This window comes from Ailuropoda melanoleuca, chromosome 12 (assembly GCF_002007445.2).
Source record: "Ailuropoda melanoleuca isolate Jingjing chromosome 12, ASM200744v2, whole genome shotgun sequence".
Classification (NCBI taxonomy): domain Eukaryota; kingdom Metazoa; phylum Chordata; class Mammalia; order Carnivora; family Ursidae; genus Ailuropoda; species Ailuropoda melanoleuca.
The window spans coordinates 69,897,116-69,923,128 of record NC_048229.1 but is presented as its reverse complement, the minus strand read 5'-3'; the positions used below and the strand labels follow the sequence as shown (position 1 = coordinate 69,923,128).

Genomic DNA, 26,013 nt, shown 5'->3' with positions numbered 1-26,013 from the left:
GTCAATACAATATGTTGACAAGCATTAATAGCAATGGCCTTAAATTTCACAATAGCATGTGAATTAATTTACATGTTCATTTTAAGCAGTTTTCAATGTAAATTGTTTTTGGAAAGTTACCTCCGCACATTCACTTGCTTGTATGGTAAACATTTTATGACCCTTTCCGTTATACCGTCTTTTTATAAGTTATCCTCTGTTTAATAACAGTATTATCAAGATGTAATTATTCACCATAGAATGTATCCTTTTACGGTGTGCAATCCAGTGGTTTTCAGTATATCGTTAGAGTTGTACAACCATCAACATTAGCTAATTTTAGAAAATTTTTATCATCTTTAAACAGAAATCCCTTATCAATCAGCACTCGGTCCCATTCTCCCTCCTCCCTTAGTAGTGAGCGGAAACTATGAACCTACTTCTGCCTCCATGGATTTGTGTACCCCAGACATTTCAGTATGAATGGACTCAAACAATAGGTGGCCTTCTGTGTCTGGCTTCCTTGACTCAGCATAATGTTTTCAAGGTTCACCCATGTTAATAGCATGTATTTCATTAATTTACATGTCTGAATAATATTGCATTGTAAAATATGCCACATTTTATTCATCCATTCATCAGTTAAAGGAGGTCTCAGACACTAACACTCAGTGATTACCAACATCTTTCCTCATCATTCTTAAGTAAAGAGCCTGAAAATAAAATCTGGGAAACAGGTGGACCCTCCTGGAGGAGAAAAAAGCCCTCAGATGCCCCCCCCCCAAAAAAATGGGTAAGACTTATTTTATGAAGCTGCAATGTAAACTCATGAGGAAATTTGTCTCTAAGAAAGTCGGTTCACTGTGCACAGGCGAGAGTGACTCAGTAGCCAATCTGGCACCCAACATTTATCTGAGGAATATGTGTGCACACAGACACAAGCACACATGCTCCTATTGGATCCAGTGTACAGAGTGCCATTTTATTCTGTTAAGTCATGAATGGCTTAAACATTTATTTTCAGGGTGAGAGTCAAATTTTTTTTCCTAAATTGAAGTACTTTTTCAGTGCTGTGAATATTTTATGCAAAATGCTTTCCATAATAGAAATTTGTTTCATATCAGTTCCACTATCCCTTTGGAATATTCCTAGATGTGCTACAGGACAGACGCTGTGGTGTTCGAATGGGGGTCACTGCTCAGCCTCCTGTACCCCCTCATCCTCCCCAAGATGACATCTGGCAGTGAGGAACCTGAGCACTTCCCAGCCCTAAGCTGTCATTTCAGCATTTTCCTGAACTGAGATGGCTGATGTGAGAGAGAGAGGGGGCAGCAACAGATGGAAGAGAGTTGGAGAGAGGGGAAGGTAGAGAGGGGTCAGACATCAGGAGAGAATGGAAAGGAAGTGGTTCTCAGGGGACAGACCCAGGGCAGCCTGGCTGCCTGGGTACTGGCTCTTCCCTTGGCAGCAGGCTCTGGATGCAACCGGCCCAGGTTCCCCTCCTCCCCTAGTCGACTCCTTGTGGCTCCATTATTTTCCGACAACACTTTTCCTTTCCTTCTATCTTTACTCCAGACCCATATTTGAGAGCAGGCACCACAATGGATTAAGCAGATGGGCTGCAATTCTCCAGCTCACTTCCTGCCCCCACTTCTCAATGAAACATATGAGAAAGAGGAAAGCCACACCTGATGGCCAGGACCGGGCCTGGTACCCTCAGTTATGTCTTGGTGTTCTTCTGCAGAACATAAATGTTTTTAAAGACTGTGGACATCAGAGATGTCCACTCTATGACCGTGATGGATCAAGACACAAACAAGATCGCTCTGTGACCTGTTTAAACCACAAAATACCAACTGGCCTCTCTCCTTCACAATTATGGCACCAGCCTTGTTCAAATTTCCCTTCCTAAAGATAAGATTTATTAAAATACCAATCATAGAACCATCTCTGTACATGGCAGCACAAAATCCAGAGAAAAATGTCAGTTTCCATGAACTCACTCCAAAATCACCCGGCATCAGTGGAAATCCTATAAGGCCCTTCTGCAAGAGCAACAACTGCCAAACGGTGGGGGAGGGGGGGGATTCGGAGGATGGGCAAGGAACTCAGCAGCAGGACCGGGAAGAGTGATGGTGGCCCCTCAAAAGAGTCAGAACAATCCCTTCAGCCACTGTAGACTGGGGTGGGGCCATGAGGAAAATGCTGGCTAGAAAGGTGCCCTCTCCCCTACCCCTCTCCTGTGGGGGCTGGGCTATGAGGGCTCCTTGTCACCCTATTGGGGGAACAGGGTTGGATTCCATTCCCCCTGTCCACCTAAGGTCTGTCTACAGCATCCATACAAGTGGATCTTCCCTCTTACCTGGTGCCCCACTCAGGGTTGAGACGCTCCAGGCTACCGCTGTTGTGAAATGAGAGCCGATGGTCAAATCTGTGGATGTCAATGATATAAGAACTGTGTGCATAGAAGAAATCGAAATTTGGGGATGTCAGAAAGTGTGTCATTACTTCACCCTGGGTGGGGCAGGTTGAGCAAAGGAACAGTTGTAGGAAAGATGCATTGTGTTGGTGGGACGGCTGGGAGCCTCTTGTAGGACAGAAAGGGCATCTTAGTGAACGAGGATGACGAGACTGCGAATGGGTCAGATTCTGAGGGGCCTTGATTTACATGTAAACCATAGGGCCAATGCCTCCACTGGAAGAGGCTGTGGTTCTAGAAAAGTGCATTGCGCCACCTCTGTGATCACAGTCCTGGGAAAGATACCCTTTGTTTCTCACAAGCTCTACCCACTGTCAGAAGAAAGTGTGTCCTGACATCCCTTTGTCCCATCTGTTACCAGGGTGGGAGTACCTCACCCTCTCTGACAAGGCCCAAATCTGTGCTATCTCAGTTACTCTCCAATTCAAATTCCCCCTTCAACTGGCCCTGAGACTGTGGATTTGTCTCCACTTTAATAAACCAATCAGAATAACTGGATAATGAAATCCAGGCAAGTTTTTAATTCTTTGTGTCCTTTCTTTCTAAAGTACAAATAAACATCTTCTCCAGGATGAAGGAAACATGTGGATTCCCTCTTATCTTGCACATGTAGGCAACATTCTGAGTCTTAGGTCAAGGGAAATTCCCTCGTTTTTCTGCAGGTCACAGGACCACCTGAGCAAATAACTTCACATGATCTTCAACGGACTAGATCCTGTCCTACTAGTACCCCTTAGGTTTCACACCTGAGATAGGGTAAGTCCTTCGGTACTTTGTTTAGAAAATGAACTTCATGCCCTTCTAAAGTTCATGGACATTTACCTCAGTTAAAAGAGAAGGAGCTATAAAAATTTTAACAAATGGGTTTCTTGGAATATTCAGATAATTGTTTAAAGCCTCAACTCTCATCATAGAGCAAAAGATACAAAAGCCAATTTTGTATATCCACCTTAGTCTCAATTATGTCATGGCAATAAATGACCTCAAAACACTACTGGCTTACCTCAACAAAAGTGTATTTCTCATCCTTCTGGGATTCAGCTTAATGGGATCATCATTATCTAGGACAGAGAAGGGTCATGGCAGTGAGAAAAGAGCAATGGCCCCAAAAATGGAGGATTCGGCTCAGGGATGGTACAGACTGCTTCCTTAAACGCACTCGCATCTCACTGGGTGAAAGATACCTCAGAGCAAAGCCCGAAATCAACAATTTGTGAAGTCCAATCCCCTTGGAAGACAAGGCCTAACTGGGCTAGTGCCATGAGTGTGGGCATGAAAAAAGTGGCCCCTATTAAATACATTTTGGTTCATCTATCTGGTCAAAATTATTAGCTTCCATCCCTAAAGTGCACACAAAAATCTTACCCTTCTCTACCAGACACAATGTGAAAGATTTTCTAAGCCCCAAACCTCCATTCACACTGAAAGCAACAGAAGATCACACTATAACTCCTTCATTAAGATATCAAAGAACAAAAGCCCATGCTGTGAGCCAGTTGGAACAGGGACTAGACCCATGTAGTAAACATCCTCTCATCTGTAGAGAAGAGGAGGGAGACTGCATCCATTGGAACAGAGTGGTAGCAAGATTCAGCTGGGGAGATGTTTAGGGGTAGACCTTTAACAGAGCATGCTTTTCCCCCTATTTATCAATTTCTGCTTCCTGGCTGAAGTCCCCAGACCAGATCCCTGGATGTCCCTTATCTTGCTTGCCCTCATTAGTAGGGACCCTAGAAACTGCAGTAGAGAAAAAAAAAAAAAAAAGCAAAGGAAAAGACATACAATTACAAACCAATTAACCTGATTCCATTTACTTCAGGTCCAATTAGCCCACCCCCCAACTCATTATGCCTCATTTTTCTCTCATCTTAACTAAAATATCTTGAGCTTATCAGTTGTCTGTGGCAAAAGCACACTTCCTTTTCTTTTTCCCGTGGCAGTTTACAGGAATGCTTAAATAATAGAGGAATGAATTACTGGTAGAAGTTTTAATGCAATCATTGCCGTAGAACAAAGGTTTTAAATCACAATCCAGGTTAGTTTTTGGATTTCTTAACTATGTATAAAATTTTTCTCAAAAGGTATGTCTCCAAGTTTTTATGTATTCATTTAAATGAGTATAAAATCTACCTGTACCCCAAAATCTACCTGTACCCCTTACCCTGAAGTTCATGCATTCTATCTCCTATCCTTCTTCCTGTTGAACGACACATTCCTTTCTTTTTTTTTTCAATAGTAATAGAATATGCCTTTACTAACACATTCCTTTCTGAGCTCATTTCTTTCTAAATGTTCCCAGGCAATAGTGGCCAAGAACATGGGAATCATGACAGAAATATTCTGTTATCCATAATTCAAGGCACAAGAAGGTTTCACCCATTTTCTGCTTTCCAGGTTTTCACAGCTAACATAGCTTTACCAAAAAAATTTATAGTGGCATAACATGAGTAGCCATCTTTCTAGGATTCAATAAAGTTTTCCACCATCCATGGTTTGTCTCCAAGACAAATCCACATATACACTTTTTTCCTATTCAATGTCATCATTTCCAAATAAAGCAATTTGGTGATTTTATCAGGCAGAGTTCAGCCATTCAACCAGAGAAACAGAATCAGTTTATAAAGATTAATTGCAAGGAATTAGCTGATGTGACTGTAGAGACTAACTAGGCAATTCCAAAATTCATTGTATAGGCTGAACTCTTGAGCATGAGCTGAAGCATCAATTAACAGGAAGAATGTCTTCGCAGGGAAGCCTTTACTCTGTCCTCTTAGCCTTGCAGTTGATTGACTCAGGCCCAGCCAGATTATACAGGATAATCTCCCTTAAAGTCAAGTGATCGTGGACTTTAATCACACCTACAAAATAGCTTCACAGAAACACCTAGATGAGTGAATAACTAAGTTATGTGGCTTAGCCATACTGACACGTAAAACTAACCATTTCTGTCTACACCTTGTTGGGCTATAAGCCATACATCTCTCCTGAAACCATAAATGACTTCCAAATTAAAAAAAAAAGAAGTGATATTTCTGCCTAATATGGTACAACTATCCTGCCTACAATAGAAACACGCTAATCCTTGCCCCAAAAGAAGAGGCAACATCCTTGAGTGATGTGCATCCTTCTCTTTTGATACTCCTTAAATATGGAGATTTAAAGTGAACTATTGGGGTGCCTGGGTGGCTCAGTTGTTTAAGCATCTGATTCTTGATTTCTGCTCAGGTCATGATCTCGGGGTCCTTGGATCAAGCCCCATGTGGGGCTCTGTGCTCAGCGTGGAGTCTGCTTCAGATTCTCCTCCCCCTCTGCCCCTCCCCCTGCTAGTGTTCCTTATTTCTTTCTAAAATAAAAAAATAAAATAAAAAGTCTTTAAAGTGGACTATTATTGGGATGCCTGCTGGCTCAGGCAGTTGAGTATGACTCTTGACCTCAGGGTCATGATTTCAGGCCCCCAAGCTGAGCATGGAGCCTACTTGAAATAATAAAGTTAACTATTATTAATGGATCACTATAGGATAACTGTGGGAACAAAAAATATATTTTTAATATATATACAGATTCATAGCAAAATTCTGATAACTAGTATGTCCTCGAGTCTGCAAATGGTCACAAGGTAGTAGCTGGTATTATTAATAATTTTCTTCCACTACCAACTCATATTTCCTTTGACCTCAGCAACCACCTCCCATGGTTTTGATTCTGGTCAGGTGACCCAAATACTTATTTGTATTAATATATATTTAAACTATATGTAATATATACAAATATCTATCTATATGTCTGTTCTTATAGAACTACCTCCAGTGCTAATGTCTGTATCATTAATTTCAACCAAAGAAACAAGATCAGTAGCGTTCTGAACGCATAGGAAACTAGTGAAATTATACATACACGTGTGCATGTGTACATATACATATACACACCTAAAGACATTTGTTATAAAGAATTGGCTTATACAATTGTAGCACCTGAATAGGCAAATTGAGGGAGACCTCTGGGGCAGATGCGATGGAAGGTCAGGCTGAAACTCTCTCATGGGCAATGAAACTGTTGTCCACAGCTGTGATTTCTTTTCCTACAGGAATGCCCAGCCTTGCTCCTAAGATTTTCCATGATTATATCAGCCCCACCCAGATTATCACGATAATCTCCTTTACTTAAATCCAACTGATCATATAACTCAATTGACAAAATACCTTGAAACCTAGATTCGTATTTTTCTTAATAACTATAGCGTATAGACTAGCCAACATAACAGGTAAACCTTACTATCACTGATGGAAAGAAATGTGTTTTAGGGGCACCTGGGTGGCTCAGTCGGTTAAGTGCCTGCCTTCCACTCCGGTCATGATCCCAGGGTCCTTGGATTGAGCCCTGCATCCAATTCCTTGCTCAGCAGGGAGCCTGCTTCTCCCTTTCCCCCTTCCCCTCCGCTAAATAAAATTTTTAAAGTGTTCCAGTAAGAACTGAGGAAAAATATAAAGTGAAGTATGCATATCCATACAGTATTATAATATCATCAAGCCAAAATAATTAAAAACCAAGAGTACTGAAACACTGTGGAGAACAAAACATTTACAAATGTAAACTAGAGAGCACAGATTCTAAATCATATTTGGAAAGACATTAGGAGAGATGTAAAATTGCCTGGTAGAATCTGTACTTCTTGAGCTGATTACTTCAAGTTTCTTTCTAAAAGTGTTAAACATTTAATGAAGGGATTAAATAGAAGGGTATTTAAGAAGTGGGTGGGGCCCCCAGGGTGTTGATAAGCCTGGCATCCTGGAGTGCTGCTCAGGGGCCCACTCACCTCTGTGGGATCCAGGTACCTCTTCCCAAGGTGGATTTGAACAGCACTGCAAGCAGTAAGCTTTCTAAGTTTTCATCTGCATTCTGCGCTCTTTGATAATGCCACACGCTTTATTTTCCAGAGTTTATAAAAGTTAAAAATCACAATCATGATTAGAGGGGCAAATTGTTGGAGCAGGAGCTATTTGCATCGGTACGTTGTCAAGGGACTGATGGGTGCTTTGAAGTTGGAGACTGGAATTTCAAATTTAAGATAACAGCCCTAAGTCCCACAAGTGGGTTGTCAAAAGTTCTAGAGTTGACACTGTAAACAGAGAAAATACATATATATGAATAACATTTTATATTAAAATGTATTTTATCACAAAGTACCAGTTACTGTGTATTTTATCTCAATTTTTTTAAGGTTTTACTTGTTTATTTCCATTAATTTTCCTAGCTCCTATTGCTTCCAATTTTCTCTGCATACAATTTTCTGGATTTTCAGTAACTCAGATCAGATTGTCATTTTTTCTATTATACATACATATTTAACTTATATGTCTCCAAATTAGCATGACTTTAGCTGTACCCCTAAAATAAAAATACAGAATCATTGTTGAACTTACAGGCTTTCAACCTGGGAAAAAAAAACGTTAAGACTTACATTTACACGGAGTTTTTAATCCATAAACATATCCTCCATACTCCATACTCCTCTTCCCGTTTTCTCTTTGCTACAAAAAAAAACCTGGCAAAGCAGGATTGTTTACAACCAGAGTCAAAGGATAAGAATTGTTTAAACAAAACCCTTACCCTGATAGAGCTACCAGGAAAACAGTGGGCGGGCCAAGGAAATTGGCATTCCAGAGTCCAAAATTCAGGTAAGCATTAGGTTTCTCTTTCATTATCCGTCAGATTCAAGGTAAAGAGGAAGGGTGGGCTCAGGACTTTCAGGTAATTCTTACATCAGGTATGTTGCTCAGGTTTTCATTGTTGCATATTGAAAACAAGAACTGTGTATCTTTTACCAATTGTGGAAATATTGGTTGCGTATATTCACTGACAGGAGGAGAATACACTGGTTCAGGCTCTCCCAATAGGAGATAAATCAATTTTTAAGATTTAGGTAATTTAGGAAATTATAACACTATGTTAATGATAGGGTATCATTAAGTATTGATATGTACTGGGACACCTTGCTGGCTCAGTTGGTAGAGCGAGCAATGCTTGATCACGGCGTTGTGAGTTTGAGTCCCACGCTGGGTGTAGAGATTACTTAAAAATAAAATCTTTTTAAAAAATTGATATATACTGCAGAATGGGGATTAATTTGTAATTATGAAGAAACTGTGGGTTAGGAACTCACCTAAATTCGCAAATTTCAGGCTATTTTTTTTTAAATACCTTAAGTGTGATTCACACACAGAAGTATATGAAGTAAAATCCCATAGTATTATTTGAATAGAGCTACTGAAGTGAAAAGGAAACTAAGTTGGATTTCTTCAGTTAGCAAGGCAGTAATTGTAAATAATACAATTATAGCAGGTGAAACAGCATTTAAAACAATGAAGATCAGTAAAAATGTGTTTTGTTTTGTTTTTTTTAAGATTTTATTTATTTGACAGAGAGACAGCCAGCGAGAGAGGGAACACACGTTGGGGGGGGAGAAGCAGGCTCCCAGCAGAGGAGCCCGATGCGGGGCTCCATCCCAGGACTCCGGGATCATGTCCTGAGCCGAAGGCAGATGCTTAATGACTGAGCCACCAAGGCTCCTCTTTGAAGAAAATAATGAGTTCAAATTTTTGTGCCTATGCAGTCTCCAATTAGCCATTGGCGTTAAGGTCCTTAGTCTGAGGGATGCTGGGAGAAATTTTTCTTTACTCTTCATGTATTTGTTCTGGATGTAAAGAGTTTACTCAAATCCTAGTAATAAAAGTGCATCCTATGGGAATATCTGGTGATGTGCTTTAAGACTTACCTGAAAATATTTTGATTAATTTAGAGCACAGATAATCTTTTAGCACAATGCCTGGATAAAAGAGTAGTTCGTTAAACATTGGTGGTCATTAACACCCGAAATCTTATCACAAATTATCAAAATAAAACACTCAAATAATGAGAAAGTACATTGCAAATCTCACTCCAAAAACGAGGAAACAAGAAGTTAAATGGGTTATATTAGTGACAAGAGTTTCAAAGCAAGGCGTTCAGTCTTAGTACAGCTCGACTGTGGCTAATTTACTCCCCATTTAAAGATATTCCTGGGGCGCCTGGGTGGCTCACTGAGTTAAGCGTCCAACTCTTGATTTCGGCTCAGGTCATGATTTCAGGGTGGTGGGATGGAGCCTGCTGAAGATTCTCTCTCCAAGGGCACCTGGGTGAACTTAGTTCGTTGAGCGTCCAGCTCTTCACTTCAGCTCAGGTCGTGATCTCAGGGTTGTGACATCAAGGACGCAGTAGGGCTCCACACTTAGGAGGGAGTCTGCTTCTAACCCTCTCCTACTGCCCCGCCCCCAGCTCACAGGCTCACTAAAGTAAATCTAAAAAAAATTCTCTCTCCCTCTGCCCCTCCCCAACCTGCTCATGCACTCGTTAAAAAAAAAAAAAAAAAAAAAAAAAAAAAAAAAATTTTTCCACAATCAATTCTATATGTATTATATATTATAAAATGGTATTTCTTATAAAGAAATGGTAGCGGCCAAGAAAAGACATTCACACATAGAAGACCTGTTACGAGAGAGGTGGGAGAGGGAGAAAGAGAAATACTGATCTCCTTGGATAGAAATGACAGTGTCTCTTAAGTTGGGGAATTTTCCTTGGGATACTATGACGACAACCATAAAAGAAATGCTGTCCTGAATTGTATGCTAACAATAATATAACTCCTAGGATAATACATCACCTTTTTCTAATGGATATTATCACAATGGCAGTTGATCAAACCAATTTTAATCGCACTGATATTTGGAATGAAACAGATTGAATTACCTTTCACATCTTCTTCTCCCGATTAGATTTGGTTTAAAAACCACAGATCAAAACAGAGACAACTGGAATTTGGATGCTCCTTAGGAAAAGACGAAACCCAAGGACAACACCATCATCAGCCGTGGACTCAAGGTAAGAAACCACTGGTCAAAATGAATTTCTTCAGTGGGTCCCAAAGTGGAAACAACTCGGCATGTCGTGCCCATGTTCTCAACAAAAAATCATTATCTTGAGAGGCACTTACAGCTTGTTCTGAGCACCGTAGTGTCAGAAATATAAGCATGGTCCCACAGCTGGCTAGGACAGGCAGGTTCTTAGCAAGCAAGGCTCTGGGCCTTTTGGTCCTGCTGCTCTAAGCAGGGTGACATCCTCCTCTGTCACCATTAGGGATTTAGGGGGAATAAATGTAATCAGCATGACCTACCCAAGTTCAAGTCTCCAGTTCAAACATGAAAACTGTTCTAAAAGACGTCATCCGTTCCCATGTTCTCCTTTAGAATACTTACCAAAAGCAGCCAGACAAGACTGGACATCCATCACAAGATCTCAATCACACACCCTAGCTCAAGCCTTTGAGAGGAACCGATTCCTTGATACTATAATCAGGAAAAAAACTGGCTAAAAAAACAGACATTCACGAACCAAGAATTCAAATAAGTTCTTTGTCTGTAACACCAAATATGTTCTACCTGTGATATTTCCCCAGATGGGTTGCTGAAAAAACTTTGACCTATTTTGGATTATCACAATCATCAAAGGTAAAGGTATGGGACGGTAAACATGTAACATCACAAGTCACATTCCTGCAAAATGAAAAATTTTGTCAGTGGTATACCCACTTAGAATCACCAGGAGCAAAAATGTGGAGAAATGTAAAAGTTAATACTTATTTTGAGAATACCCTGTCAGGTTTTCTAAAGCTTGGAACTGTCACTTTGGTCCAGGTAATTCCTTTCTTGTGAGGCTGTCCTGTGCCTAACAGTTATTTTTCAGGTCTCTACCTGGCCTCTACCAACTAGATCCCCTGCCCACCTCCCCTCCCCCTGTTTGTGACAACCCCAAAACTCTGTATACATAATGTCCTCCAGTTGGGAGAACAGTCACTCCCATTGGTTACCATATAAAGTTACTAGGACAGTGGTTCAGTATCTGTTAAATGCTCATGACTAAGTAGCACGGTCATAGGTTTATCAGCACAGAAACCCTCCAAAGACCTGTGTTCATTAATCCTTGATCAGATTTATATATGTGTATATAAGATAGGGGTTTTTATGCACACGTTGGCAAAGAGAAAAATGTCAACCTAGTCAAGAAAAGTTGTTTCTGATCCATTGTTGAAATCAAAGGGAGGAATTTAGATCACATGCCTTTTCAGCCAGTTTCAACTCATCTATAGTTGATTGCTGAATGTGTTATGATCTCAATTTATGTTTGTATGTGTATACACACACATTTGTACATATTTATTTGTACATATACATACTAAACACATGGACCAGAGTAATGAATTCACACATACGGAATATTTATATTTCTGATATTGGGGCCTGTATTAATAGCACCTTTGCTTTACGCAATTTGAGAAAAAGAGTCACAGTCACTTGTGTTATGACATCCTCTTCTCTCTTTTCTTCACACAGATGTGGTTTCAGAACCAAAGATCCCTATACCCAGGGCAGAGCGGAAATGAGTCCATCAATTCCTTGGCAGATGGCCCAAATGGAAGACCAGGTCTGACAGCTCAGCAGCACCAAATTAATCTGTCCACGCTCCTGGGCAGGTCTCATCATTTTGCTTCCTCCAGTTCTTTCAGCAGGAACCAAACATTTCTATCTGCTCCTCTCCCATCCCGTGAGTCCTCTGTCCCTTGTGTGAGCCAAGGACCAAGTGTCATGATGGTGAAGCCCATGCAGGGTATGCAGAGGAGAGAATTCTCTCTCTACTCTGACCCTTAGGAATTACCTGCCAATACCCTCGACTTCAGGAAGGGACCTCTCAGATACTCAGACTCCTTTCTGGCTCCCAAACCAAGAAAAATGCCAGAATCAAAAAGAACAGACTGGCACAGGAATACTGCAGGGGAAGGACTATTCTGAGCCTTGTCCTGAGCACCAAGAACACCAGCTGCAGGATCTGGAGCAGGTGGACATACTTTACGTTCTGCAACAGTGGGATGAGGTCTGCCAGACTCTAATTGCAAAATGGGATCCTTGAGAAAGGACATACTGAGACATACACAGCTGCAGCACAGTCAGCTGCAGAACCAGCCCATTCCTTCAGCCAACTGCACCAGCAATGCATAGAAACCTCAAGTCTTATGGCAGCTCCTGTTATCCACAGATGTTCAGGAAAAAGTACCTTTTCTGAGTCCTAATCCACAGAAAGAGGACCCTCCAGGACCCCAACTGTGCTTCAGTGAAGATTTTCAGGATGTGTTCCATATGCTACAAAGCCCACCAGGGCCTGAGTTTCAGAAGGAAGAAGTCATTCTCAGAACCTGGTCCAGGCCTCTCCTCTTTTGATGCAGAATCAGAGCAACTTAAAGGATAGTGAACAATGAAGTCGTCCTGTTTGGGACAAGATTAATGTAAGAGGAAGGAGAAAACAACTGGAAATCCAATGAAGTTTTAACTTTTTTGTGGCCACTAGTTATCTTCTGTACTCCCTTCACTGAGTAAGCTGCATACAGCCTCTGGAAGCACCATAGGCATTAGCCAGCAGACAGGTCTGCTGAGTCCTTCTGAACGAAAGCATTTTTCTGACAAACATGACCTCCTGCCTGTAATCACCACGTCCACCAATCCGGAACATCCATGAACCGTAACCAAACCCAAGTGAAAATAGGTCTATGAGGGACTTATCAGCACTCCTTTCCCTTCTAGCAAGATGGGAAAGCAAACTTGAAATTAGTTTATCAAGAAGAAAATGAAAAAGGATGGTATATTAAATTATGTGACTTCATAAACGTGAGCTCTTCTCCAAAGTTCTGAGGGCTTTAATTGGAAATAGAAACTCTCTCATCAACCAATAAGGGAATGATTAAATCAATTAGGATAAATCCACAATACTGAGTATCCTTCACTTGTAGTTTTTTCCTTTTTTAAAACATATTATAATGAAAATGCAGTAGCGACACAATTACTTGGTCTAATATTAGTATTTCTATATTTTCAGGTTTTTCACATCGTGTATGTGTGTGTACATACATATATATATACACACACAAACGTCCAGAAAATTCATTTTATTATAAATAAATTAGTATTAAACTAAAGCCTGAGATAACCATTCTCATTTTCAGTTTTCTCTCTTCTGAAGTGGTAACTTTTCAAAGTAGTCTTTGGTGTATGAACGTCTAGTGGGTTTACCTTGGTACAGTAAAAATATCTTTGAAAAATATTTTTTGCTCATTTTATCAATTTGTGTTATTTTGTTGTATTTGCATTGTTTACTTTCCAATGAAGGTGTCAGAATAAGGTCCATACACATACATCTAGTACTACAAAGATACCCGTTTTACACTAACACAAATAGGTGTACATCCTTACCGGTGGTATATGGGTACATTATGTACAGGAGTTTGTCTAGATGTTCACACACTAACACTCAAGTGCTAGAATATTCCAACATCAGTATTTACGGTCAAATTACACTCAGCAGAAATTATTTTTCCTAACATTAGCTGAATTTTATCACCTAACAAATTAAAACTCACACATGTGCACACACAGGGGACACTCAAATTAGTGAGTGTGGCATCTATCAAGGAAAAAAAAAAAGGGAACCTAATATATTTGATGGTGTTTATACCATGAACAGACTAGGTGGCTTGAATGGCAGAAATTTCATTTTCTCACAGTTCTCAAAGTATCTACCAGTTTGGTTTCTTCTGAGGCCTGTTTCTTTGTTATGCTAATGGCCATCTTTTCCTGTGTACTTACAAGGTCTTCCCGTGTGTTTACATTAACAGTGTGCCTCTCCCCATATCCAAATTTCCTCTTCTTAAGTTTTTAGTGTATGGTCTCTGGCATAGGTTTTGGTTTGCTTGCCAAAGACACTAGAGCCACACCCTTCTAATGAGTTCCATGTTTTAACTATTTTAAACCCTGTAAGAACGTATTTGTAAATTTTCCACTTCCTGCTTTAAAAATGTTAGAAAATAATTTGATTTACTTAAATCTATATTGTGGACAACAGCTACCAATTAAACACAAACCATCAGGCAGAACAGTTATCACCAAGCTTCTCTGAAGAGCCCAGATGAGCTCTTCAAATCTTTGGACACAAATTTATGACCTGAGGCAGCCCACGGTGCCAAAGTGCCAAGCTCATAAAACCTGATACATTCCCCAAAAATACCCCAAAAGCAATAAACTATCAAAACTGAAAACTGCAGTTAGAAAATTAAAAAAATGAACTGAGGATGCCCTCCTTGTTGACAGGCATGACCATACTGGAAGCTAGAGAACCTGAGAGGAAAAGAGCAAAAAGATATGCAGAATGAGTTTCAAGGTAATGTTTATTATTGACAGAGAAGCATAAATGGCATTTGCTTTAAGAAAATATGCTCAAGGGGCACCTGCGTGGCTCAGTCTATTAAGTGTCTGCCTTTGGCTCAGGTCACGATCCCAGGGTCCTGGGATCAAGTCCCCTATCAGGCACTCTGCTCAGCAGGGGTCTACTTCTCCCTCTCCCTCTGTGCTCTTTCTCAAGTAAATAAATAAAATCAGCGGGCGCCTGGGTGGCTCAGTAGTTAAGCGTCTGCCTTCAGCTCAGGTCATGATCCCAGGGTCCTGGGATCGAGCCCCACATCAGGCTCCCTGCTCAGCAGGAAGCCTGCTTCTCCCTCTCCCACTCCTCCTACTTGTGTTCCCTCTCTCGCTGTGTCTCTGTCAAATAAATAAAATCTTTAAAAATAAATAATATCAAAATTTTAAAAAAAGAGAGAAAGAATATGTTCAAGGAGCATATTAAAAACCCTAAGTTATAGGAAAAATGAGAAGAGAACAAACTCAAAAGGTTAGGTACAGGCTGATGATAACAGATAATAATCCACAACTGGGTGGATATTCTTGTTTCCAGAGGTCACTAGGATTTACCTGTACAATCCAAGTTTTTAACAGACTTTTATTTGGGTATTTACCTCCCCTTTATACCACATTCCCAGGGAAGGTTACACTATCTGCAGCCCAAGAAAGATAAACCTTGATTAATTTAAGTCAATCTAGTCATTTAGGAAGTTAGGAAGGGGCATGTGCCAAAATTCTGGCCAATGAGAAGTCTAGGGGCTTCTGAGAAAGGTTGCCCACCAATAAAGGAGACACCTAGGAGGAAATTGTCCCTCTTTCGCTGTTAGAACTGTAGCAGCCAACTTCCGACCTTGAAGGAAGCAGCCTACAAGACAATATAGAAATAGCAGAGCAGAAAAATAAAAAGAACCCTGAAGCTACCTGCCTCAGGACTTGTTATATATACAAGATATAATCCCATTTCCCTTATTGTTTGAAGTCCTTTAAGCCTTCTGTTATAAGCAATTAAATACAACTTACAGATTTAGGCAGAGGGAGCATATGACCCAGCAAACAGCATTAGACCAAAAACAAGAGATGTCAAGAATTGAAGCAGCATCTTAAACCTTTAAAATACAAATACAACTGCTTAAAAGGGACAGGGAACAAAGGAAAACCGAAGAGCAGAAGCATAACCCACTGCTGCGGTTTGCCATGTTTCTGCCACTAACGGAAGGTATAGAAGTTATATAAGGCCTAGAAAATTTCAGAAGCTGAAGTATGGGGTGGGGGGAATAATGTGGAAGGCCCAGAATTCAAGAGCTAAAATGAGTAAAATATGATGTTTCCCAGAGCACAAGTCTCATAAAGTCAAGAAAACCCAAAGAGCAAGAATTTGGCAGCTCAAGGGAGGGGTATCCTGACTTTAGGACTTGAACAGCTGGTCTTTGAAGCAGATGCAGCCATAGTTCCATGCCATTAACTAAAATTCAACTCATTTTCCTTGCTTAGATTTGTGCCCCCAAAAATACTTCTGATAATGTTTCCCCACATATACCTCTCAGCCTAAAAAATGAAATGCCAGAGAAATTGCAAAAACAGATATTTGAAAGTTACTGGTTTATAATGAGTGCTTTGGTTTACACAGCTTTTGGGAGTCTAGATATAATGAATCAGACTCTTTTGCCCATGCTTTGACAAAACTGAAATTTCTAGTCCTGTAAAAGCTACGGTAACTTTACTAGGGTATAAACATCCTAAATGACATCTATTTATCTACCTATTTGAGAGTGTGCACGCATGAGCACAAGGGCGGGGGGGGGCAGAGGGAGAGGGAGAGAAACTTAGGCAGACTCCATGCTGAGCACAGGGCCCAACATGGGGCTTGACCTCACAACCCTGAGATCATGAACTGAGCACAAATCAAGAGTTGGACGCTTAACTGACTGAGCGATCCAGGCACCCCTGGAGAACACATTTTAAACAAATGCCCACCACCCAATCCTTCCCAATACCAACTTTAAAATTACTCCTGGAGTGAGCTAGGTACTACTGGGAGCAGTTGTATCCTCATAACATACTAGAGAAGGGCAAAGTGAAGCCTTTTGATTTAGGCTGGGTTCCCCCAGAATTGAACTCTAAGAATGTGTGTGTAACTGATGATTTCAAGATGTACTTATTAGGGAAGTGCAAATGTGAAACAAGAAAAGGAAGCCTAAGGGGTGCATGCATAGACTGTCATTGTGGGCCAGTATGCTTATTTTTGCCAGGAACCTCTAACAGATGGCACTGACACCATTATCCCACTCAGGGGGTAATTCTCAAAGATTCAGTCATGTCATTTCTCTGGACAGCAAGGAAACTGTGTCTGCATCCTCTAATGCTCATCCACCATCGACTGAAAGCCACTCCCAGGGGCATTAACTCCATAGCACTTCAAGCAGAAGGAAAGCTTCAAGTAGGCACTTGCGGTGTGACTCCCATCAGTGGCACGTGCTGGAATGGTGAGTGCCCAGAGAACGGCACCAACACCTTCTGTTACACACCTGCTGGTTCCTCATTAGCTCCTCTCTACTCCGGCTCTCAGCAGTTCAATGTTTTGCCATTTCTCACAGTCCTTGACACAGATCTTCTCTCTGCTCCATCCAGAAGAACTAGCATCCTTCTAGTAGGCTACTAGTTCTAAAATGAAACCACTTTGTTCATTATTGACCTAATTAAGAGCCAAAAAAATGTCAGTTCCATGGTTTTTGTATCGAAAAGGTTGTGTGAATACGATCAAAGAAAAACACTTGGAGACTCAAAGTTCTATTTATTTTCAACAATGAAAGCAACACAACAAAGAGCAATCAATCCACTAATTTGTAAATCTAACACAATCCTTAGCACAAAACTATTTTCAATAAATAAAAACACATTACTGGTAACCGAATAAGACTGTTCTTTAAGACTCTGTAGGGGTTCTGTGTGTGTTTTAAACAAAACTGGGTGGTAGGTAAAGAAACACGTTCCACAAATACAACTGACAAAGACTGGAAGAAAAGAAGAGCCAAGGAGCAGGGTCCCCAAATAGTAAGTTAGCAAAGGGAATATGGGATTTTAAAAGCAGTTGAGAAATCAGAACTCACTAGGGGATGCAAGGTTGTAAGGAAGTCTGTGTTCCAAGGACTTGCAGTAAAACTTTCCACATTTCTAGATTCTTGATTTGAAATCTATCCAATCTAGAGGAGCTTCTGCCAAAGGACAGGAAGCTCTTTATTCATGCTGCCTGAAAAGACCCATCTCTTAATCTCCCTCCTTTGACTTTGTCACTAACTCCTGAAACAATATAGCAAGCGTTCCATTCAGAAAAGGATTACTACTACAGAGGCCAACTTCCCTCTGATTTAGATTTTCCTTTCATAAACACACTGATACTGCCAGGGACAACTCTAAATATATCCAATGTCTTTTACGTTTAGTCTCCTACACAACTCTGCTTGGCTACAAAATCTAAGATTCACAGAGCAATGGCAGCATTGGTCAGAAGACACGTGTCAGTTCCAATGTACAAATACCTGAAGTTCAATGGTCACAAATCTNAAAATTTTTTTTTTTTTTTTTTTTTTTTTTTTAAAACCTCAATTGCCACACCTTTTCTCTTTTCTCGTTACCTTGCCAATTATTTCTTTCGGAATTCAATCCTCCGAGCTACATTCTGAGCACCAAATTTTTTGACCAATGCATCTCGGGCATCCTCATCATCTTTTTGCAAATCTAAGTCATCCTGTCGGGACCAAATGGGATACCCATCAGCCCTCTGACCAGACTCTAAAAAGGAGGAAGTAGCCTCCAGCTCACCACTATTTTTTAGGAAGGCCTGTGTAACTGTTGACAGATCCAAGTTAAACTTTTCCATTAACTGCCGGATGATCTTAATAGCAGCTCCCACCTCTGGTGCAGAAACTTTTTCTTCTTCTTCTTCCTCCTCATCCTCATCAGGCTGTGTCTCAGAGTCTTCCTCAGGTGTGGGTGGATCATCATCACACATTGTTATGTGTATTTCAAAATCGGGGCTCTCATCAACCTAGAGAGTGATGAATATGACCAGTTCCTAATTACCAAGTCCCAAACACAGTATCTACGCTCTCTCAACTACCACCCCTTTGTCCTTTCCACCCCAATCACACTGAGCTTCCTTCAGTCCCTTCAGTCCCATCATGCTCCTTCTTATGTTTATTCATGTTGGGTGTGCTTACATATACATATATATGATGGGACAAAGAGGGAGTGACGGTGTGTGTGTGTAGGTGGGGAATATACATGTGCTTATGTGTACACTACGTGCACATATATGTATATATATAACTATGGTATTCCAATAGAACTTTAGAAGCTACGCTAAATATGAAAAAACACACATTTGTGCATACACTTTCACGTATACACTTGTGTTCATTAGATCATTTGTTAAAAGTTTGACTTCAATCTCAAATTGTAAGCTCCATAAGGGCAGGAACTGTGTCTATTTTGCACATCAGTACATCCCCTGTACCTACTAATGCCTTCACATAAGTACTCAAAACACGTAGCTTTACAAGCATACGAGGGCCTCCATGCTGTACTACATTTAGGCACATTACAACGCATGTTATGTGAGAAGAGAACTATGTATACCATGTTTGCATTTGAAAGTTTATGGATAATAGACCAAATATAAAAAATAAAAATTCAGACTACAAAAGGGAAAAATCACTAAATTCTGCCAATTCCTGTGCATTCCTTCACTCACCAATTACAGAATTTAAATTATTTTCCTATGTTACAATGAGGCCTAACCATTTTCCTTTGTTAATAAGAAAAATTATTTTACTAGATCCTTTTTCTTGGAGAAGACATGCACATATAATTTGGACTTTATTTTAAATCACTCCTATTTTATAGGTCCTACCTTTCCCTCTAACTATGATTAAATATGGGATTGCAACCGAGTATCAGAAGCTCAACTAAATATGGAAGCATTAAAAAAATCCCAAAACCACCTTAAGTACAGAAAAAGCTAAACCTGCTCATTAAAAAAATTAAACTCTTTTAAAAATTTCATTTATTTTCCTGAGAAGCACGAAAATATTTTAAAAGATAAATCCACAGTCTTAAAAACCTTAAACTGAAAACTGAGTCCTTGAAATGGGGTGCTTTATATGGTCTTAGAATAATTCTTCCCAATTTTTCTCCCTCTACCCCTCTGAAGTTTTCCTACCAAAACCTAAAAGCTACATGCCTGAAACCAAGATCACTCCCACTTTCTATTCTCCCGCCCCACCTCCCCATCCCCAGCCCATCCCCAGCCGCCCTTACCTTGCCGGGCTCTAGGTGTACAAAGAGTAAATGCGATAACCAATTTTAAAGAAGGATGGAAGTAGTGAAAAGAAGTTAAATCTAGTCAACATACCACAATCTCCTCAAACTCCCGGGTGGCTTCTACAAGCATCTTTTTGACTGCTTCATCATTCTCCTTGATCTCTTCCTTTACATATTCTTCCTCAGGTAAGTCTGGAGTTCTCTTATTCTGTGGTTCTATTAAAGAGAAGAACAGCACCAGATTAGAATTAGCCTCTTTTGCAGAAACCAAAAATACAGTGCATGCTCTGTGAGCTCTTAGCCAGAAGTGAGCTTGTACATTTTTTCTATTAGAAGACATCCATTTGAGATCAGAAGAATAAGAAAACATAAGATATGCATGTTCAAAGATTTCTACTCTTGCTTCTGAAAAGTTGTACTCTCCAAGTGGTGATATTTTTCCTAGGTTTTAATATGTAAAATAAAAAATACTCTTCAAGCGTAATTCATTTTTTGCTTTTTATTTATAAATTGTGCAAATTAACAAAATTGGGTTCTCTGGAAAATAGATTGTGAAATGGAGATAAACACATAGGTGTTTAGTAGGGTGCACTCCCAGCAAAACACCTGTCAAGAAAGCGGGAGTGGGCAGAGAAAGAAGCTGAGCAGTATAAGAGCTCCAACAAAGTCTCAGCTGAAACCATGGGGAAGTCTTGAACTGGCCAAGTTGGGGTGAGGAAGCCATGAAAGAATTCCTCCTAGATCAGTCCCTAAATGCTAGCCATCCTTAAAGACAAGACTTTGGGCAAGACGGCTCTCCCAGCTGCTGTAGACAGATGAGGAGGGTACATCACAATCCACTACATACCACAGAAAGGAGGGTCTCCCAAAGCTAAGCATCCTCCCGTTTCTTTTTTACTCTTTGTTCTCTGAGGATTTAATTCTGCTCTCTTTTCTACTTAACAAAAACTTACTACTAAGGAGCAGCAGGAGAAAGTTGTTTGTGATGTAACTGTTCCGTATCCTGATTTAGGTAGTGGTTACAACAATCATATACATACTAAGATACACAACTGGAAAATAGTATGGTGATCAAAATACAAAACATAAAATTGCCATATGAGCCAGCAACTCCACTTCTGAATGTATACTCAAAAGAAATGAAACCAGGGTCTCAAACAGATATTAGTACACCCACTTTCATAGCAGCATTATTCACAACAGCCAAGATATGGAAACAACCTGGGGCGCCTGGGTGGCACAGCGGTTAAGCGTCTGCCTTCGGCTCAGGGCGTGATCCCAGCGTTCTGGGATCGAGCCCCACATCAGGCTCCTCTGCTATGAGCCTGCTTCTTCCTCTCCCACTCCCCCTGCTTGTGTTCCCTCTCTCGCTGGCTATCGAAAAAATAAATAAAATCTTAAAAAAAAAAAAAAAGATATGGAAACAACCTAAGTGTCCACTGATGGATGACCAGATAAACAAAACATGGTCTACAAGTTCTGTGGAATATTATTCAGCTCTAAAAAGGAAGGAAATTCAGACACATGCTACAACATGGATGAACCCTGAAGACACTGTGCTAAATGAAATAAGCCAATCATAAAAGGACAAATACATTTGGTCTATCTATGTGAGCTAGATAGACCAAATTCATAAAGACAAAAATGTAGAATGGTGGTTGTCAGGGGCTGGGGGAAGGAGCAAAGGGGAGTCAGTGCTTAATGGGTGAAGAGTTTTAGTTTTATAAAAACAAAAAGTTCTGGAGACAGATGGTGGTGATGGTTACATGACAATGTGAATGTACTTAATGCCACCAGACTGAACACTTAAAAAGAGTTAAAATGGCAAATTTTATGTAACACATATATTACTCAAAAAAATATCTCTAATTATTACCCATTTTGTTAATTTTTGCCAATCTGATAAATAAAATACACCATTTCCTTGTTCTCATTTACTTTCCTGAAAAACACCACCACAGACATGCGTTAAACAAGTTTCTATGGGTCAGAAGTCCAGGCATGGTTTCTATAGATCCTCTGATTAGTGTCTAATTTACTTTTATTTAATAACAATACTCTGCATTTGTTTATTGGCCATTCATTTCCTTTTCTGGAAAATTCTTGTTCCATTTCTTTTGCTCATCGTTCCACTAGTTTTCTTTCACTAACTTCTGTAAGCTCTTTGGACATTAAGGAAAGTAACTATGTTGCAATGTATTGGGAATATTTTTCCAGTTTGCTCTCTGACTTTATCATGGGAAGTTTTTAATTTCAAGTAATCAAATATAAAAAACTTTTAAAAATCTTTTTGGTTTCAGGACTATCACCATGCAAATATTAAAAAGTATATTCAAGGGGCGCCTGGGTGGCACAGCTTAAGCGTCTGCCTTCAGCTCAGGGCGTGATCCCAGCGTTATGGGATCGAGCCCCACATCAGGCTCCTCTGCTATGAGCCTGCTTCTTCCTCTCCCACTCCCCTGCTTGTGTCCCCTCTCTCTCTGGTTGTCTCTCTCTCTGTTGAATAAAAAAAAAAAAAAAAAAAAATCTTTAAAAAAAAAATAATAAAAAAAAATAAAAAGTATATTCAAGGCAGCCTACTGAATGGAAAAAAATACCTGCAAATCATACATCCAATAAGAGATCAATACCCAGAATAAAGAATGCATACAACTCAACAACAAAAAAATTCCAATTAAAAAATAAGAGGATCTGAATAAACATTTTTCCGAAGAAAATACACAAATGGCTAAAAGGCACATGAAAAGATGCTCAACATCACTAATCATGAGTGAAATGCAAATGAAAGCCACAATGAAGTATCACATCACACCTGACAGAATGGCTATTATCAAGAAGACAAGAAATAACAAGTATTGTTCAAGATGTAGAGAAAAGAAACCCTTGTGCACTGCTGCTGGGAGTGTAAATTGGTGCAGCCACTATAGAAAAGGGTACTGAGGTTCCTCAAAAAATTAAAAAATAGAACTGCCATACAATCTAGCAATATCACTTTGAGGCATCAATCTGAAGAAAATGGAAACACTAACAGGAAAAGATATATGCAACCCTATGTTCACAGCACCATTATTTACAAGAACCAAGATATGGCAACAACCCAAGTGTCCAGTGATAGATGAATGGATTAAAATATATATATACACACACACACAAGTACTACTACTCAGCCGGGGGTTTAAAAAAAAAAAAAAGCAATAACAAAATCTTGCCATTTGCAACAACACGGATGGACCTAGAAGATATTATACTGCCGAAGTAAGTAAGAGAAAGACAAGTACCATATGATTTCACTCCTAAGTGGAATCTAAAAAACCAACCAAACAAAACCAAACCCAAATTCACAGAGAACAGACACAGAAGAGGGTTGGCATGGGGATGGGGGGGTGCAGGGAAGTAAAATGAGTGAAAGGGATTAAGAGGTACAAACTTCCAGGTATAAAATAAATAAATCATGGGGATATAATGAACAATACAGGGAATAAAATCAATGATATTGTATTAACTTGTATGATGACAGATAGTAACCAGACTTCCTGTAATCAGTTTGCAATGTATGCAAACGTAGAATCCCTAGGTTGTATACTTGAAACTAATATTGTACGCCAATAGTACTCCAGATTTTAAGAAAGATCAATAAAAAGCATAATTAAAAAATAAATTAAAAACATATTTATGCATATTTTTTTCAAGGTTTTTTTGTTTTTTGGTTTTTTTTTAAGTAATCTCTACACCCAACCTAGGGCTCAAACCTACAACACTGAGATCAAGAGTCACATGCTCTACCGTCTGAGGCAGCCAGGAACCCCTCATCCATACCTTCTTAGTCATTTTAGGATTTTAATTTTTATAATTAAATATCTGATCAAAATATTAGAGTAGGGTGAATCCAGCTTAATTCCCTCCAAAGTTCCAAGTTGCCTGTCTGTAGTCCCAATGCTACCGATTTAAAAGCAAAGCCCTACATGATCTACTTCACCCATACACATAGCCTTGTCCTCTCTCCCAAAATTCTCGGTTGCTTACTCCTTTCTAGCCACACTGGTCTTTGTTGCTACAAGAACACACCAGCTATATTCCCACCTCCGGGCCTTTGCATTTAATATTCCCTCCGCCAGAATCGCTTCCTCAGATATCACCTGGCTTGCTCCTTCTTTTGGTCTCTGCTCAAGTATCAGCTTATGTGTGACATTCCCTTATCACCCTGTAGAAAACAACCTCCTCCCCAGCCCTTAACCCTGATTTATTTTTCTCTATAGCACTTACCACTGCCCAGCTAGCATGTAAAGCTCCATGACCGCAGGGACTTTAATTTATTGTTATATCCCAGCAGGATAACAGTGTCTGGCACTCAAATATCTGTTGAATGAATGAATCTGAAATGTCACTTTTACCAAAAACAGAATTCCTACTAAGCATGCTGAACAGGAGAAACAGATTTACCTCCCCAGACCTGAAATGTTATATGGAATAGCCAGCCACATAACGGAAGGGGCAGGGGAGGTGGGGGCGGGTGACATGCTTCTTTAAACAAAAGGGTCTGTCAGTTTAAGCTCTCAATACCCACTACATCAAAAGTGAAGCATCTTCACATCTTTCCACTAAGTCCTAACCACACCTGAAACCCGTTCAATTCAACTGCATTAAAAACTCACTTCACCTAAGCGAGATCAGGAAGACCATTCCAACTGACGAAACCTTCTGTGAATACGCAAAGAAACCAAAACATGAAAATAAACTGGTCTGGCATGCCTTTAAAAAGGCTTATACTCAATCTATCTGAACAGAGAAATTTTTTAAAAAACGAGTTTCTGGAAAAGACACCCTGGAAGCTGGTTAACAACACATTGCCTCTGGGGAGGAAAAGTGGGTAGCTGGTTGGTAAGATTGGGGGGGTGGTATCCCTATATACCTTTTCAATTTCAAACAACGTCAATTCCCTAGTCACTGGAAGAATACATCGAAGTGCGATTAGAAAATGGTGCAATTTTCCCCGGATGTCTAAAGGGGCGGAGGGACTGCCGGGCGGCGCTACCAGAAGCGCCAACATGGATGCCTAACAGAAAGGGGAAGGCGCCCCGCCCCCACCCGCACAGGTGCAGCGCAGGTCCCGCGCTCGCCGCAGAGGCCTCACCCCCGCTATCAGCGGCTTCGGGATCCTGCTCAGCTTTCCGCTTGAGTTTCTGGGACGAGGGGCTCACTGGGGCGTCCCCCAACAGGTACTTATGCTCCTGGCCCCGCAGGTGCTTGAGGTAGCGGTCCTTCAGGGACTGCCACGAATGCTGGGTGAGCGAGCTTTTCTCCATCGCCTTCCACAAGGCGGTGCCGGTGACGGAGCTGGGCGAGCGGGCATTTTCCTTCACGTACGTCAAGATGGCCACGTCGTCCGCGTCCGTGAAGGCGATGCGCCCCCCGTGCGGCTGCGGCTCAGGCTGCGCGGCGGAGGCGGCACCCCCCTCGGCCTGGGCCCCGGGTTTCGTCTCCGGGGCCTGGTCGGCCGCCGAGCCCAGCCGATAGGCCTCCAGGTCTAGCCTCTCGTTGCGCTCCACGCAGTCCAGGATGTACTGCGTGGAGATGAAGTCGCCCGAGGCCTCGGCCGCCGCCTCCCCGGGCTGGGCCAGCAGCACGGCCCCGGGTTCCTGCACCCGGCACAGGGTGCCGCCGCCGTGCAGGATGAGCGTCGAGAGCCGGCGCTTGGCCGGGCTGGGACGCACGTAGAAGGACATGGAACTGCCATCTTCCCTCACGAACAAGGTCGAGGAATGGGTGGGCCCGTTGGGGTCTTTGCCCAAATCCATCGCCTCCGCCATAGCTGACGCCAAATACCAGAAGAGCGGCCCCCAGACAAGCTTCTGACGCACAGAGCAAAACAGAACCGACTACAGCTCCCGACGCCGCGGCCGCGAAACCCCGCCCTGCGCCTGCGCA

At 41.0% G+C, this 26,013-nt stretch overlaps 2 protein-coding genes across 2 annotated transcripts; one reads left to right on the top strand and one right to left on the bottom strand.

Annotated features, from left to right (window-relative positions):
• Positions 1 to 7,986: 7,986 nt before the first annotated feature.
• On the top strand, positions 7,987 to 12,469 carry DUXB (double homeobox B; the record flags this gene model as incomplete). Its single annotated transcript, XM_034639040.1, is given in 8 exon segments — positions 7,987 to 8,045; positions 8,047 to 8,095; positions 8,098 to 8,133; positions 10,267 to 10,372; positions 10,738 to 10,857; positions 11,150 to 11,184; positions 11,881 to 12,161; positions 12,163 to 12,469. Coding segments are annotated over 8 exon segments (993 nt in total), but the record flags the coding sequence as incomplete, so codon positions are not given.
• A 5,071-nt stretch (positions 12,470 to 17,540) lies between these two features.
• On the bottom strand, positions 17,541 to 26,004 carry TERF2IP (TERF2 interacting protein). The gene is made up of 3 exons (XM_011235396.3): positions 25,220 to 26,004; positions 20,180 to 20,304; positions 17,541 to 18,814 (listed from the first exon to the last, which is right to left on the bottom strand). Exons 1-3 carry the CDS (start codon positions 25,893 to 25,895, stop codon positions 18,410 to 18,412), a joined length of 1,206 nt encoding a protein of 401 aa, XP_011233698.2. The 5' UTR covers positions 25,896 to 26,004; the 3' UTR covers positions 17,541 to 18,409.
• Between the last annotated feature and the right edge of the window lie 9 nt (positions 26,005 to 26,013).

What these genes read in the sequence shown, in the direction of transcription:
- TERF2IP (XM_011235396.3), bottom strand. Translation starts at nt 25,895, where the DNA reads ATGGCGGAGGCGATGGATTTGGGCAAAGACCCCAACGGGCCCACCCAT. An exon ending in CGAAGCCGCTGATAGCGGGG is followed by an intron (nt 20,305 to 25,219) that starts GTGAGGCCTCTG and finishes TCTCTTTAATAG; the next exon opens with AACCACAGAATAAGAGAACT. An exon ending in GGGAGTTTGAGGAGATTGTG is followed by an intron (nt 18,815 to 20,179) that starts GTATGTTGACTA and finishes ATCACTCTCTAG; the next exon opens with GTTGATGAGAGCCCCGATTT.